Consider the following 16,378-nt stretch of genomic DNA (forward strand, 5'->3'; position numbering starts at 1 on the left):
GAATCTGCCCCCCATGTCAGAAATGCCCCCACCTGTAGGATCCCTCCCCCCATGCCCAGAACTTACCCCCCCAGTCGATTGCCCTCTGCTCAGAATCTGCCCCCCATGTCAGAAATGCCCCCACCTGTAGGATCCCTCCCCCCATGCCAAGAACTTACCCCCCAGTCGATTGCCCTCTGCTCGGAATCTGCCCCCCATGTCAGAAATGCCCCCACCTGTAGGATCCCTCCCCCATGCCCAGAACTTACCCCCCCAGTCGATTGCCCTCTGCTCAGAATCTGCCCCCCATGTCAGAAATGCCCCCACCTGTAGGATCCCTCCCCCCATGCCCAGAACTTACCCCCCCAGTCGATTGCCCTCTGCTCAGAATCTGCCCCCCATGTCAGAAATGCCCCCACCTGTAGGATCCCTCCCCCCATGCCAAGAACTTACCCCCCAGTCGATTGCCCTCTGCTCGGAATCTGCCCCCCATGTCAGAAATGCCCCCACCTGTAGGATCCCTCCCCCATGCCCAGAACTTACCCCCCCAGTCGATTGCCCTCTGCTCAGAATCTGCCCCCCATGTCAGAAATGCCCCCACCTGTAGGATCCCTCCCCCCATGCCCAGAACTTACCCCCCAGTCGATTGCCCTCTGCTCAGAATCTGCCCCCCATGTCAGAAATGCCCCCACCTGTAGGATCCCTCCCCCCATGCCCAGAACTTACCCCCCAGTCGATTGCCCTCTGCTCAGAATCTGCCCCCCATGTCAGAAATGCCCCCACCTGTAGGATCCCTCCCCCCATGCCCAGAATCCCACCCCCCAGTCAATCACCCTCTGCTCAGAATCTGCCCCTCCCCCATGCAAAATGACCCCCCACCTGTGTGCTCCCCTCCCCCGATCCTGAATCCGCCCCCCCCCCCGCCCCGGCTCGGCCCAAGTGGCGGGGCGGGCTGTAGGCGCCCCCCGCCTCGCCCCGCTGCGCTCCCCGGCCCGGCTCCTCGGCCCCCCTCCCCCGCTCGCTCCCAGTGGTTCCTTCCCCGTCTCGCTCCATCCCCTCGCTCCATCCAGCGCCGCCACTTCGGAGCGCCCGCGAGCCCGAGCCGGAGCGCGGCGAGCCCGGAGCGAGCCAGCCGCAGGGGGCCCGTGCGCCGGAGCCGGGGCCATGGTCTGGCGGCGGCGCTGAAGCCGGGCAGGGCGCGGAGAAGGAGAAACCCCCCCCCCGGTCGGGAATTGCCCCAGCGCCCGGGCCAAAGGCAGGAGCATGCGGCAGCTGCGAATCCTGCTGCTCTGGGTTGCGAGTCTGGCGGATACTCGGGGCCAAGGTAAGGGGGGGGCCCCGCGCCCCCACCTCTTTTGTGTCCGCGCGGGGCGAGTTTGCAAGTTGTTCTTGGCGGGGCGGGAGCGGGGGGGGGGGCGATATGGACAGATCCCCCCCCGCACCCCACTAACCCCCCACATTCCTTCTGTACTGCTCCTGGCGTCCGGTCATGGCTCCTGATTTTTTCACCCCCCCCCTTCGGGAGGGGGGCGAGATCGCAAGGGGCTCCCCCCATCCCACTGTTTTTATGGAAAGACGGGGCGGGGGGGGGGGTTGCAGCTTGGATCTATCGCTGGGGGGGTAAGGGGGAGCCGCTTCCAATCTGTCCTCCCCCCCCCCCCAACATGCTTGGCGACTGCCCTGCATTGATTTTTTTCGTTGCTCAGAGAAAAGTTTGGAGGCCAAAAGAGGGAGGGAGGGGGCGCCCGGAAGGCTAAACGCGGGGGGGGGGGGGAGCGAAGGGAAGAAAATAAGGCATGGCAGAAAGGAGAAGTCACACGGATGCCAAGGCAGGGGAGGAGAGGACAGGGAATGGGGAGGGGAGGGAGTAGGGAAGAGGCTGAGAATGGAAGTCCCAAAATGGGGGGGGGGGGGTCTGAGCCGTGTTTGGACAAGTTGTGCTGGCTAGCCCCTCGAGGGGCACTTGGGGGGGGGACTGCTTTCCCGGGAATCCCCCCACCCCAGCCACCAGGCCAAACGGCTGGGGCTGTCCTGGTGGAAGGAGCATTCCAGGCAGGGGAGCTCATTCCTGGGAAGCCTGGAAGTTGGGCTGAAAGTATTTATCACTTGGGGGGCCTTTCCAGGGAAGGGGGTGACGAGCTGCTGGGAGTCCGGGGTGCCTGGCATCACCACTGCCTTGTGCTGATGTCGCAGCAAAGGAAAAAAAAAAGGGGTGGGGGAGAGTTTGGAGCCTGCCCGGGCGTCTTGTGTGACTCCCAGGCGCTGGAGAGGCCAGCGGTTTCTCTGCCAAGGGGCAGGGTTGTGTGGGGCCTGGAGACCGGGGGGGGCGTGCAGAGGGGGACAGATTCCGGGGGCAAACCGAGCAACTCGGCTGCCTCCTGCAGATGCCTCCATGCGCTCCCCCAGGAATGCCTGCTCCTGGAGGTTTCCCACTGATAAGGCTGCGGGGGTTGTTTATCTAGCTGGGCGCAAGGACCTGTAGAGCTGGGAGATTCAGGCCTGGTCTTTCCTAGCAGACAGAGCTGAGCAGCCTTTCGTGGAAATCGGAGGGGCCCCGGGCTCCCATTGGAAAGAGTGAAATCCCAACCCCATGGGCGGGCTCCCCGCTAGGTTCTAAGCACTGGGTGGTATTATCCTTTGTCTTGCAGTCCCTCCTGGCCGGCTGGTGGGGCCAGGCCCTACGCGGAGGCAGTCCCTGTCCCAGAGCGTTCGCAGTCCAAACAGGAAAGACCCCCCCCTAGGCCCATTTTACAGAAGGGGATGCAGACAGGCCCAGAGAGACTTGCCCAAGAGCCGGCTGGCCGGGAGAGACTGAGCTGGAGGACTGACCCTGCTCTCCCAAGTTTCAGGCTAGTGCCTCAAAGGCAAAGCCAGCCAGGTTACCTCCTCCCCAGCTGCTGGCTGCTTGGCCGGCCCATGAGGGAAATGAATCGGCTGGTTCTGGGGGCTTTCCGTTTGCAAGGGGCCCCTGCTTTGCAGCATCCCGTTCTTTTAAAAGGGAGGTGGGGAGAGAGCGAGCGTCACTAAGATGCTGGGAAGAAAATAAGACAAATAGGGGTTTAAAGGGGAAAAAGCCTCTTACACTGAAAGATCAAGGTGGGGGGGAGGGATAAATACATCTCCTCCCTCCTTCTCTGCCCTGCTCTTGCAAGACTCTGGGAACCACCATGGGTCTTTGCTTAAATCCAAGGAACAAAAGCTAGCCCCCCCCCCCCTTTGCAAAGCTGTGACATGTGGATTTAATTGGAGGGAAGGTGGTGGTGGTGGAGGGGGGTTGCAGGCGGGAGAAAGAGTGAGCAGAAATATTTCTCATTTCGAAATATAACTCTTGGAAACCGGCGTGAGGGGGCCAAATCGGATTTACTCCTGCGGAGGATCTGATCCAGAGGATGGCTTAAATCTCTGCCGTAGGGAAAAATACCCTTAGGGGAGGCGAACAGCTAAGGAGAGCTGGAGGTTTAGGAAGCAGGATTCTGGGAAAGAGGGGGGCTTAGGAATCAATTTGATTCCCTTTTGAATTAAGCCCCCCCCATGTTTTTCTCCCTGCTCCCCACTGCTGTGCGTGACACTGCGGGAACCTTGTGTGTCATTTCTCCAGGCTTTGTGGGGTGGGCACGGGGATTCTTGTAAGTTTCTTTCTCTTGCCCCTACCCCCTCCTTTGGAAGTTGTTTGGATGGATGAGTCTGGGGCGGTAGGGGTTTCCTTCAGGGTTGTTATCAGGGAGGAACAGAGCAGGAATTGGGGTTGGAGGGTGGTTGAGAAAACATTGATTTTTTTCCCCCTCCCAAGGGAGATTTATATAAATGAGTTTGATAGATGGAGAAGGGAGAGGGGCAGGGTGTTGGGAGGGGGATCTGTGCCATTCATGTGATTTTAGCGCACGCACGCACACACACACACACACACACACACACAAGAAGATGTTGAATGGGTTTCATCATTCTTCATTTCTCACTAAATAATTTTCTGTATCTTATCTAAATGAAACCCATTATTCTCTGCCCCATTTCAATCACTCGCTGCGATTGTGCCTCAAATTGAAATATTTATTCATTTTCCGGGTGATTCTTTTTCTCTTTCTCTCTGGGTGGGTTTTTTTCCCCTCCCTTTCCCCTTTGCTTTCCTTTCAGGGAAGCGCAGCAAAATCGCAACAGCAAAGACTACAGCTAATCAGGAGAAGGATGTGCATGGTGGGGGGGTGTAGACCCATGGGAGTGGGAAGTAACATGGGTACACTTTTGTAGGGAGGAGTGTAGGGGAAGATAGAAGGGGGAACCTGGAAAAATCTGGGGAGGGGATGTTTCCCGAATCCCTCCCATAATGGAAACACCCAACGCAAAGCGCTTTGATCCTGCACCCCAGATGACAGGGAGTGCTGCTGACAATGGCCATGCTTACTGATGTAACAGGGCACGCTATCATAACCCCCTCACACATCTCGCCTCCTGTATCTCCCCAGGCACCTCACACCCTGACAGGGGGAGGTGGAATTTGGGAGCTAGGCGATGCCTGGGTTCTATTCCCAGCTCGGGGAGGGGAGTGGGGTCTAGTGGGTAGCGCCGTGTAGCCGAGGAATCAGGTCCCTCTTTGTGCCTGACCGGCTTGCTTTTGTAGGGCAGCCTCCTCTCTAGCTTCTGGGCCTGGGGCTGGCCAATGAAATGAGGATAAACCCCTCCACCAGGCCAGGTTTGTGACCCCTAACCAGAGACACTTGAGAAGGGAAAGGTTACAAGAGGTCAGGCTCCCATTCAGCCCTCTCCTCCAGCCCCAATGAGCAAACAAGTTCCTGTGCCTTTACCCCCAGTCCCATCCTTTCTGACCCCAGCCCTGGCTTCCCTTAGCAAGGGCCAGGCGCTGTTAGGGGCAGAATCGCGAAGGCTGCAACATACCAGGACAGATAAGAGTGGGAAAGAAAGAGGCGAATAAATTCTATTTATCTCCTTGATTCTTCAGTTGTTTTCATCAGGCAGTGAGTACATTCCCGGTGAATGATAGTCTCATTATTCAGTCTGTATAGATAGATAGAAGGGGTGCATGGGGATGGATGAGTGGATGGCTAGAGAGATATGTGGGGGGCTAGATGTGGGGGTTTGGAGGGGTAAATGGAATAGCTGGATGGAGGGGAGGACTGATTGGCTAGATGGAAGAGTGATCAGAAAAATGAGTCATTAAAAGGCGATATCAAGGGACGGATCAGATATTACAGTGCTAAGGGCAGTATAAGAATAAATGTTGGTAGACGGGGGGGCAGGGATGGATAGACAGAAAGAGGAATGGGGATGGACAGACAAACAGAAGGGTGCGTGTGGGATGGACAGATGGACAGACAGACGGGTGGGGTTGGATGGATAGAGGGTGGGGGTGGATGGACAGACAGAGGGGTGAGGGTGGGATGGATGGATGGACATAGGGGTGGTCCTGCAGATGCACAGACAAAGGATCGACGGAGTGGATGGACAGAGAGGTGAGGTTGTGGGTGGATGGATGGACATAGGAGAGGTAATGCAGACAGATGGGGATGGAGGTGTGGATGGACAGAGGACTAGGAAGGAGGATGGATGCACAGAAGGGTGGCCATGCAGAAGAACAGACAGAAGGGCAGAGATGCAGATGGACACAAAGGTAGGGATGTGGATGGATGAATGGACGTAGCAGTGGGAGTGCCGATGGACAGATGGGGCGGAGATACGGATGGACAGAAGGGTGGGAATGTGGATGGATGGACAGACAGATGGAGAGGCAGGGATGGGATGGATGGATGGGCAGAGGGGCGGTTGTGTAGACAGACAGACGGGGTAGGAATGTGGATGGATGAATGGACAGATGGACATAGCAGTGATAGTACAGACAGACAGGGCGGAGGTGCAGAGGGACGGGGGGTAGGAATGTGGATAGGTGAATGGATGGACAGACGGACATAGCAGTGATAGTACAGACAGACAGGGCGGAGGTGCAGAGGGACGGGGGGTAGGAATGTGGGTAGGTGAATGGATGGACAGATGGACCTAGCAGTGATAGTACAGACAGACGGGGCGGAGGTGCAGAGGGACGGGGGTAGGAATGTGGATAGGTGAATGGATGGACAGACGGACCTAGCAGTGATAGTACAGACAGACAGGGCGGAGGTGCAGAGGGACGGGGGTAGGAATGTGGATAGGTGAATGGATGGACAGACGGACATAGCCGTGATAGTACAGACAGACAGGGCGGAGGTGCAGAGGGACAGGGGGTAGGAATGTGGGTAGGTGAATGGATGGACAGACGGACATAGCCGTGATAGTACAGACAGACAGAGGGTGCGGATGGATAGTTTCCCCCCGAGAAGCAGCCAAGGAGCCGATAGGACATGTTGTCCAGCCCTGTGCAGATTTCACGCCTGTGGAGAGCTCACGCAGATCTCACCCCCTTGCCCCCGTGCACAGCTTTGCATTGCTGGGTTCCCTTCCCCCCGTGCTTGCGTCCCTGTGCCTCGCCAGACACCCCCCTCCCCCGGCGCGCAGCAGGTAAATATTGTGAGTGGTGCGCGGGCGGGAATAGCAGTTTGACTGCAGATTGATTAGTGCTGTGTAAAAACTCTGTGCCCGGCGCACCCCCGGCCTCACCCACGCACACCGGCTGCTGCCTGTGCCACTTCCCTGCCAGCCACCCTGCTTTCTGGGGCCTCACCATGCCCAGCCTGCCAGCCCCACGGGGGAACCGAGAGGAGCAGCTGGTGGCATGGGGTGGGGGTGGGGATGGGAGGCACTATAGGGCAGACACTCTGGGGACTGCAGGAATACAAGGTGTGTGTGTGTGTGGGGGTGCTGTTGTCACCTCACTAGCTTGCCAGCCCCATCTGTCTGCTCTCTCTCTGGGTTCCCGTCGGGCCTGGCACTGGTGTGGGGGCTACAGGGCACACGTCATGCCCCATGTAGATTTCCTGGCTGGGGGGGGGGGGGGAGTGATGCCCCACAGCCCAGCTGGGACAAGCAAGCTGCAGACTTTCCCATCTCTCTGTTTCCTGGCAGCTTGAGTTGCTCCCGCCTGGGCCTCTATCTTCAGTCCCTCCCCCCCATCCCTCTGCCCAGCCCAGCAGAGGAAGGAGGATAAAGTTAGCCAGCTATGGTTAGGTCCCCTTGTCTTGTCCAGCGACTCTTCTGCTGCAATTTAACCCTCGTGTGCCTGACTACCACCCTCAGCAGCCTTTTCTGCTCCCTCCTCCTCCACGGCTGAGCCACGCCAGGCCTTTCTCCCCCCCCCCCGCCCCGCCCCCCACTGAGGCCACCCGCCGCCCTGCTGGAACCATGGGCCCGGCTGCGTGTCCAGATCAATTCCATCGGCTGCAGGCACGCGGCTAGGCAGGCCGCGTGCCTGGGCTCTGGAAACAGCAGGAGGGAAACGGAGCTGGATTCTCTGGGGAGAGTCTGTCAGCCCCGATCCACCAGGGTCTGTTTCCACAAGACAAGAGCCCTGTTTTTACTGTGGCTGTCCCCACACTGCACAGGTCTGATTTATTCAGCGGTGGCATCCCCCGCTTCCCTCTAATGAAACGGGGCGGGGTTGGGGGGGAGCCCTGTGTTACCAGCACCTTCCTAGCTAGTAACACTTAACTGCCCAGGCAGGCAAAGGGACTTGCCCCAGGTCACCTGGCAGTTCAGTGCCACAGCTGGGAGTAGGACCCACGTTTTCTGGGACTTAGATGAGCATCTACCCACTGGGCACGTTGCCGTTGGCCACCCATTTGCCTTTTGTAGATGCAGCATGGTGGGAGAGGCTGTAAAAGGGGAAGCCCCCTCCCCCAAGCTGACCTCGGACTGGCTGGGCACAGGCAGAGTCAACGTAGCCTGGGGGAGGGGAGTAGGGTGACCAGGTGTCTGGTTTTTGACCATAACACCCAGCCCAACGGGGGTCCTGGTGACTCCAGCCAGCACCACTGGGCGGTTCGTTGTCTGGTTGGCAGAACCACTGTGCCACGCGGCTCCTGGGTCAGAAAACAGCCAGCGTGTCTGGCTCCTAGGGGCGGCCAGGAGAGGTCCACATGCTGCCCCGCCCCTCTGCCTGCAGGCACAGCTCTCATTGGCTGCATTAGCGCAGGGGAGGAGCTAGTGCCACTCCCTCCCCCAACCCCATCCCGGCCTGCCCCCCCCGCACTTATCCATCCCAGCCCTGTGCTCTCCCCACCATTCTCCCCACCTCCCAGAGCTGGCCCCCATATCCTTCACTCCGGACGGTCCTGCACCCCATTCACCTCCATACACTGCTGCGCTCCCATCATGTCCCTATACACTCCCTGAGTCCCCCACATCCTCATGCACCTGGAGCTTTCTGCTTCCTCCTTCACCTCATCCACTCCACACACCTCCTGTCCTGTTCCTTCACTACCCCCCCTGCTTTTATCCTTGGGCTCTTTCCTCCCCGCCCCCCATCTTTTCCCCTCCAGCCCCCTTTCCCCTCTTCCAGCCGGGCAATGTAGGCAGCCCCTGGCAAAGGGTATGAAAAGGTGTCTCTGGGCAGGCAAGTAGGTGCCGGTGCGTAAGAGACCGTGTGCCTTTGTGTAGGGAGGTGTGTACGCTGCCGCACGTGTGGGTGCCTGTGCGAATACAGTTTGCAGCCGCGCTCTTTGAGTTTGGTTCCTTGTGCTGGCTCGCGCACAGAAAACCCTGCTGCCGTGAAGTCTATGCGTGTGTGTTCATTGCAGAATGAATTTTTTCAAAGACACGTCTCCTTGCTTCGAACGCGAATGTTGTGGGTTAGTAATTGCCGGAGAGCCCATGTATCATATATCCCTCCTCCCACTTTTGTCAAGCTACACTGTGGACTCTCAGTCGTGGACTCTCTTTTGATGTGTCTGTCCAGCGCCTACTACCCCCGGGTAGTAGCCCTGATCTTATTTGGGGTCTCCAGGCACTAAATTGTTGGGATATTACATAATGTGGAAGTGTACGTGTTCGTGTGTGCGCATGAATACACCTGTGTGGGTGTGGGAGTCACTTTCCACTGGGGGTGTCAAAAGTCGTTTAGAAATGTAACCGTGTACCCATTAAAACCCCCTAGCGGATACGCGGGCTGCGGGCTTTGCAGTATAAGGCTTATATATAAAGCTTATGAAGCGGGGAGCAGGGCTGGCATGGGAGCCAGTGTGTAACCTCGGGAGGTGGGCTGGGCCAGGTTAACAGTTAACCCGAACGGTTAAGGGTGAGGCTTACTGGTTAACCATTGGAGAACACTTCAGTCTTCCTGGACACACAGTAGCAGATTTAAAGGTAGCCCATCCTGCAGCAAAAAAACTTCAAGACCAGACTTCAAAGAGAAACTGCTGAGCTGCAGTTCATCTGCAAATTTGGCACCATCAGTTTAGGATTAAACAAAGACTGTGAATGGCTAGCCAAGTACAAAAGCAGTTTCTCCTCTCTTGGGCTATGTCTATACTGGCGCGATCTTGCACCAGAGCTATGCAAATGAGGCTAAGTGTGGAATATCGCCAAGCCTCATTTGCATATCTAATGAGCCACCATTTTTGCGGAAGAGGCTCTTGCGCAAGAAGGAGTGGTCTACACTGCCCCTTCTTGCGCAAGAAAAACCCTCTTGCACAGTGCCATTACGCTGATTATTTTCAGGAATATTTATACCTGCCTATGGAAATTTCCACTACATGCATCCGATGAAGTGGGTCTTTGCCCACGAAAGCTTATGCTCTAATACATCTGTTAGTCTGTAAGGGTGTGTCTAGACTACAGGTTTTTGTCGACAGAAGTTTTGTCGACAGATACTGTCGACAAAGCTTCTGTCAACAAAGAGCGCCTTGACTACAAAAGCCTCTTTGTCGACATGACAGTGTAGACGCAAAGGACAGTGTAGATGCAATAATGCCTTCTGGCGACAGAACTCTGTTGACAAAAGGCGTTATTCCTCGTAAATGAGGTTTACAGCTGTCGACAAAACTGCTGAGTCGATGTTATGTTGACAGAACTCAGCAGCAGTGTAGATGCAGGTAGTTTTGTTGACAAAAGTCCACTTTTGTCGACAAAACCCTGTAGTCTAGACACACCCTAATGTGCCACAGGACTCCTTGTCCTTTACAATAACTTTAGTGAACAAAAACTGTGGCGCTGGTTATGGAAAATGGGCCGCGGGGAGGGAAAGGATCACGAGAACCTTTGAGAAATGTCATAACTAAAAAATTTTACCCTTTTTTACTATTTTGCTGGCCGCTCTTGTGCCCTGTAGAGAAAAAAAAACCCAGACCCTTGAACTTAGCACAATACATCTGTCAAAACCACAAAAGATACCTGTTTGGGCCTTGCTGTGAAAATGGGCAGGGAGAAAGGGTGAGGGAGAGCAAACGGGTGGGCAGGGGGAAATGGAGTGAGTGGGGGCGGGGCCTCAGGAAGAGGAGGCGGGACCTCAGGGAAGTGGCATGGCAGTGGGTGGGGCCTCAGGGAAGGGATGGGAGAGTGGGCGGGGCTGGCAACCCTAGTGGGGAGGGGAGGTGAAAGGCAGGGCCCCCCGGCTGAGGTGCCCGAGAAGCACCTCTGGGATGATCCATCTGCTTGGGGAAGTGAGCGAAGAGGTCCGAGCTCCCCTTTGCTCTAACCACTCCACCGTCTCCCCTGCGAGAACTGGGAATGGCAGCTCGGAGTCCTGGCTCCCAGGTCCTCGCGGCCACTACGAATTGCCGTGCTATTGCCAGGCGGCACTCAGGGAATCTGGCCACTCGGGTTTGTTCTTAAACCGCTAGGCAAGCTGTCTCGGCACAGATTACTCAGCAAAGTGGCTGGTGCTTGAGAGCATGTGTTGGGCTCCAGCAGGAAAGCAGGCTCCTGCGATGTAGGCGCAAACCCTGCCGGAGCCTTACTCGGGTCCCCCCCTTCCTCAATCCAGCTCCAAACCTCCCCAGGGCCGGATCTGGGACAGCCTTCCTCCCAGGGGATCAGCCCCGCAGTCTGGGACCGGCTGGGCTTCAAGGAGGTTTAATGGCTTTGGTCACACCGCATGGAGGATGCATACGGCACCAGCTGCAGCTCCCCATGCCCCTTCAAACCGGCCGCCTCTTTCTCCCATGGGGCCGTGCTGCACGCCCCCCGGGGATGCACGCCAACCGTCATCCCGCCTCCTGTCGGGCGTGTTGTTTATTTTGATTGCACCTGACACCTGTCAACGCACAGCTCAGTGCAAACAGCCCAGCGGGGCCGGCTCCCCCACCCCGAGCGGCTTCCCTTCCATAACCTCGTCATCCGCCGCTGGCTGCAGGGAGCCCAGGCAGAACTCCGGCACCCCAGCGGTCAATCTCCAGTGATACCTCTGCCAGGCTGCCTTTCACGCACTCCACCTGGCTGCCGCCATCTGGCTGTGTCCACATTGCCCGGTATCCTGGCTTCCAGTGACTCTTGGGTAGGGAAGCTAGTGATCAAATCTTGGTAACAAAATCTGCGCACTGTAGACAGCTCTCCCCCCAGGATCAGATCTCTCAGTCTTGCGCTCCAAAGAAACAGGGCTGGCCTGCTGTTTGAGTTAACGGTGCGCTCCCTCCGTGAGCAGCAGTAGCAGGCCTTTTATCTTCTGTGGGAAGGCACTAGAGGACAATCTCCAAGCAGCCCCCATGCCTGCTCCCACCCCCTCCCCATGCTTCCTTGAGTTATGCTCAGTCTGGGCCCTGCTAGCCTTTCTGCAGTTACACCCAGAAGGACTGTGCCTTGCATCCCAACAAGCCGAGTTAAAAAACCCACCATCCTCCAAGCAACACTGGGCTGGAAGGGGTGAGATTCTGCTCTGGGACGGAAGACACTTGCAAAATGGATCCTCCAGGCTTTGCAGGGTTTTCACCCTGCAGCTGACGCCCGCCCCACTGCTCTCAACAACCCCCCCTCCTCTGCCCGTTCCCTGCGGGATGCTTCCCTTCCCTGCTCCAGGGCACCTACAGAATTCATAGCTCCTGCTGCAGATCTCTGGCCAGCACCCTGCCAGGGTCAGCCCTGCTGCAGACCAAGTGCCTGGTGTTGGGACCCCCTGCCCTGCTCCTCAGTGCACTGGGCTTCCAGCCCAGCGGTTCTCTGCCAGCCCTACTCCTGGGACTTCCACATGGACCCTCTGAACAGCCCAGCTCCTGTTAACGGGTTGAGCAAATGCAGCCGACACCGATTCTCTTGCACAGTTTTGTGCACCAGGGAAATGCTGCCCCCTCAGCGTGCTCGAGTTTTGCACCATCAGTGCACTGGTGCAAATGAGCAATGCCTTGCAGTTAAAGCCATTGCAAGGTACGCCCTTGATTTCAATAGAAGCAGGGCTGAATCCTAAAACAGCTTAGTCTAGCTAGGAGACAGTGTGGGGCTAATAGCTAGGGCCCCTAAATTGGGAGTCTGGAGACCTCAGTTCTGTTTGCAGCTCTGCCACTGACTTGTTGGGCGGCCTTGGGCAAATCACTCCCCTACTTGTGGCTCAGTTTCCCCATCTAGAACCTCGGATACCAATACACACCTTGCTGGGTGAAATGCTGTGACGCTGGTGAGTGTCCATTCCTCTGCAGGAGCTAAGCACAGGTCTCGTTATTTATCTAGAGATGAATCTACCTAATGTTGCGGGGGGGGGGGAGGGGCTGCTCCGAATGGCTGATCCATCCACAGTCTGCCAGTGCCCCTTCTGCAAAGAGACGCAGGGATGTAAGGAAACTCTTTTCTGTCTGGGTTTGCACAACATGCAGCAAACCTGTGGAACTCTCCGTAACAGGAAAAGCGGCAACGAAGCTTAGGACAGGCAGCAGCCCAGACTGGGAGGGAGGGGTTTGCGGCATGTGGGACAGATGTGCTGATGACCCAGGAACGCTCCTTGGCAGTGAGGGGGATGGGGAAGGAACCTTGTTATTCGGAGCACTTTGAATGGAGGTTGTAGCATGGGGAAGGATGCTTCATCAGCTGGGGGAGATTGGACCCGTCAGGATCTTTTCTTCTGTGATTGGACACTGGTTTATATGCCCCCTGATGTCAGTCTGGCAGGGAAGGGCCATCAGACTAAGATATTTTATGCTGCCAGAGCTGCATGAAGGGTTTTTAGTGTCACTGAGAATCAGGCCCTCAGGCAGTTCCAACAGGGAGGAGACAATTAAAAGGACCCCCACCCTCCTGTCTCAAGGCACAATGCGATCATCCACTCCTGCCGCTCTGTGATAAGGCACAGTTAGCTGGGTACCCCCCAGGCCCAGTGGAAAAAGGGGTCTTTAGATTTCATGAACCTGCACAGCATTCTTGTGTGGCTGTGAAATTGCCGTTGCACTCCACCCCAGAGGTGGCTGCATTTCAGTGGCAGGCGAGCAATCCCCACGCAGCATTGCTTCCATGCTTTTAAACAGCTTGCTGCTTTCCACCCCAGAAGTGGCTGCATTTCAGCGGCAGGAGATCAATCCTTACTCAGCATTGCTTTGTGCTTTTAAACAGCTTGCTGCGCTCCACCCAAGAGGTGGCTGCATTTCAGAGGCAGGAGAGCAATCCCCACACAGCATTGCTTTGTGCTTTTAAACAGCTTGCTGTGCTCACCCAAGAGGTGGCTGCATTTCAGCGGCAGGAGAACAGTCCCCACACAGCATTACTTCCATGCTTTTAAACAGCTTGCTGTGCTCCACCCAAGAGGTGGCTGCATTTCAGAGGCAGGAGAGCTGTCCCCACACAGCATTGCTTTGTGCTTTTAAACAGCTTGCTGCGCTCCACCCCAGAGGTGGCCTCATTTCAGCGGCGGGGAATGCGATCCCGACAGGCAGCGCATGCTTTGTGAAGCACATTGTGGTTGTGAGATTGTCCTTACGCCAGGGCTCGTGCAGCCATAGGGCGCAGGAGGCCAGATGCCACGTACAATGGTCACTCGCTAAAGCAAACCTTCCCCTGTGGAACAGACTGGACTGGTGGCTTGGAAGTGTCTGGCGGGGATGGGGGTGGGGAGCGGCAGGACTGGCTCAGAGGGGCCCTTGTCCTCGAAGGGAGGATTAGAGCTAATAGACAGCTCGTCCCCATGGCCGGGTAATGGGCTGACCCAGCAAATTCCATCCCCTGCCCTGGGTCAGAGATGGAGACGTTTCTTGCTCCTCTGCCCATTTCAATGTCCCAGGAGCCTCCTTTCCTACCCAGTCCCCCACCCTTCAGTCTCTTCCCCCACTCCTGCGCTCAAAGGAAATTGGGAACTTGAGTGAGACCAGCTGGGGGACTCTGGGATTAAAGAGTTTGAATCCGGGGCGGAGGGGGTCAGAGCTGGCCGGCTCTGCAAGTTGAGACTTTCCGGTTTGCTCCCTTGGCCCAGGGCTCTTCCTGGCAGGGCTGCCACTCGTCCTCTTGATCCCTGAGGTTATAGCGCCAGCTCGTTGGCTCGCTTGAGGTGCTCTCAGTCTGGCGGGTGGCTTTACAGCCCCACCTGCAGGGCAGGAGTCTCCTCCTGCGATTCTTTTTGCCGGAGGGGGCTGTGGAAGAAAGCTGGGGGTGTCACCTCGGGGACTGAGGTTCAGCAGCAGCAAGCGGCCCGAAGGTGGCAACGTTGGTGTGTCTTGTGCGCGTGGCGAGGAATCAGAAATGTCCCTCTCTGTGTCATATGCCCTGTAGTGCAACCAGCTAGGGGAGATTCCCCACTAGCTCCAGTGCTAGACTTCCTTTGAGCGTAGATTTGCTGATACCATTTAGGCTATGTCTAGACTGCAGGCTTCTTTCAGCAGAAGCTCTTTTCGGAAGAGATCTTCTGGAAAAACGTCTTCCGAAACAGAGCGTCCACACTGCGAAAGTGCATTGAAAAAGCAATCTGCTTTTTCGACTGATAGTGTCCACACTGAATGGACGCTCTCTCTCATGTAAGCTGATTGCTATGGATGGAGTAGTCACACGGGCACCTGTGTTTTTTCCTCTTCCGAAAGAACTCCCTCTTCCCTGTCCACATATACCTTTTGGCAAAAGAACTCTGTTGGGAAAAGACTTCTGAGCTCAGAATAAATACAGGCACCACAGGGATTCCAGGGGCCTTAGCCTTGCAGCTCGGCTCTCCCCGGGGCTGGGCTGTGGTGAATACAAAGGCGATTCTTTGCGGAGGTTGCTGGATGCAGAGAACCCCTGTGGTCCTCTCTGGTTCTAGCTGCCCGCCTGCAGTGCCTTGTCTCACCATGCAGTGCTCCTCGACAACCTGCCCAGGCTGGGGCTGCTAACAGACAGGGAGAGGGGGGGAAGGGGGGGGGGGCGTGCTTTCCAAATTAAGCCCCTCCCCCGCCTGTGCAAGGCCGTTCCCTGAGTCGCCACGGGTGGATCACGACTGTTGTGCATCGCAAAGCCCCCACCAGCTGCTAGCAAGTTGTGGGCATCTGCAGCCCTGCTGTGCCAGGCACGGAGGCGACGGGGGATAGGGCAGATAGAAGTGTTATGAGCGGCGCTAACAGGTTCCCCCTGGGGAAACGTGACTTTCCCAGAGTAGAAATCCATGGAGCGTCAAATATCGTTCTCCCCGGGCACATCAAGGGAGGGAGCGCGGGTGAACCAGGAGGCTGGCGGAGAGTGACATGGGTCGGGGGCGTGACGGATCAGCTGGGCACGAGGCGGCGCCCTGGGTGCTAGCAGCTTGCCATCCACTTGCCCAGCCCATTTTACAGCTGGGCCATACTGCAAAGGAGCAGGCAGAGAAAGGCACCCAGGAGAAAGCCGGCGGGGTGGATTTCGAATGCTGTTAAATATTAATAATGCTTTGCCCTTATCTGGTGCCTGTCAGCTGGGGAGATCAAAGCCCTTTTGCAATCATTAGTGAATGTACCCAAGAGCTGGGTAAATATTTACAGGTGGGGAAACTGAGGCACGGGGCGGGGAAGTGTCTCCCCCAAGGTGGCAGAGCCAGTAGTGGAACTTAAGAGCCTTGACCCTTCCTCTGGTGCCTCGTGCTATAACCACTAGCCCGCATTTCCTCCCAGAGCTGGCAGTAAAACCCAGGAACGGATCTGGCTGGGAAGCAGCTTTCCTGTCCCCGGAAAGTCTGGGAGATTTTGAAGCATTTCCTGTTCCGTACTGGGACCTGTAGGGAATTGTTCCCGAAAAGCCGGGGCGGGAGAGCGCCCCACCTCAGGACAGCCGAGAGCGTGGTGGTTGGATGCTCCTCTGAGACGACACCCACGCACATGAAATTGGCACACGCGCACACATAACGGGACATGTCTGGGCGCCTCCCCAGCAGGTCCACCTTATTTGCACACCCGTTCGCACGTGGGGCTGTGCAGCCTTGCACGTGGGGCCGTGGCTGCATGGGGCTGTGGCTGTACAGGAGGCGACATCTGTCCAGCTCACAGTCCTGCCCCCCACCCCCTGCCCTCCCTCTGGGCCTGGGGTTAGGTGCCGGTAACCCGGGGATTTCAACTAACTTTCCATCAAGATTCCCCTAATTGCTTGCCTTACCTCAGGTTTTATCATCAAAGCATCC

At 56.9% G+C, this 16,378-nt stretch overlaps 1 protein-coding gene across 1 annotated transcript in view; it reads left to right on the forward strand.

Moving 5' to 3' along the window:
* The first annotated feature begins 1,004 nt into the window (after positions 1-1,004).
* Positions 1,005-16,378, forward strand: part of KIRREL1 (kirre like nephrin family adhesion molecule 1) — a 102,051-nt gene continuing 86,677 nt past the window's right edge. The window contains exon 1 of the mRNA XM_075908471.2: positions 1,005-1,303. Coding sequence (XP_075764586.1) covers positions 1,243-1,303 — 61 coding nt within the window. The 5' untranslated portion in view covers positions 1,005-1,242. The remainder of the gene's footprint in view (positions 1,304-16,378) is intronic.

This window comes from Pelodiscus sinensis, chromosome 22 (genome assembly GCF_052426305.1).
Source record: "Pelodiscus sinensis isolate ZL-2025 chromosome 22, ASM5242630v1, whole genome shotgun sequence".
NCBI lineage: Eukaryota > Metazoa > Chordata > Testudines > Trionychidae > Pelodiscus > Pelodiscus sinensis.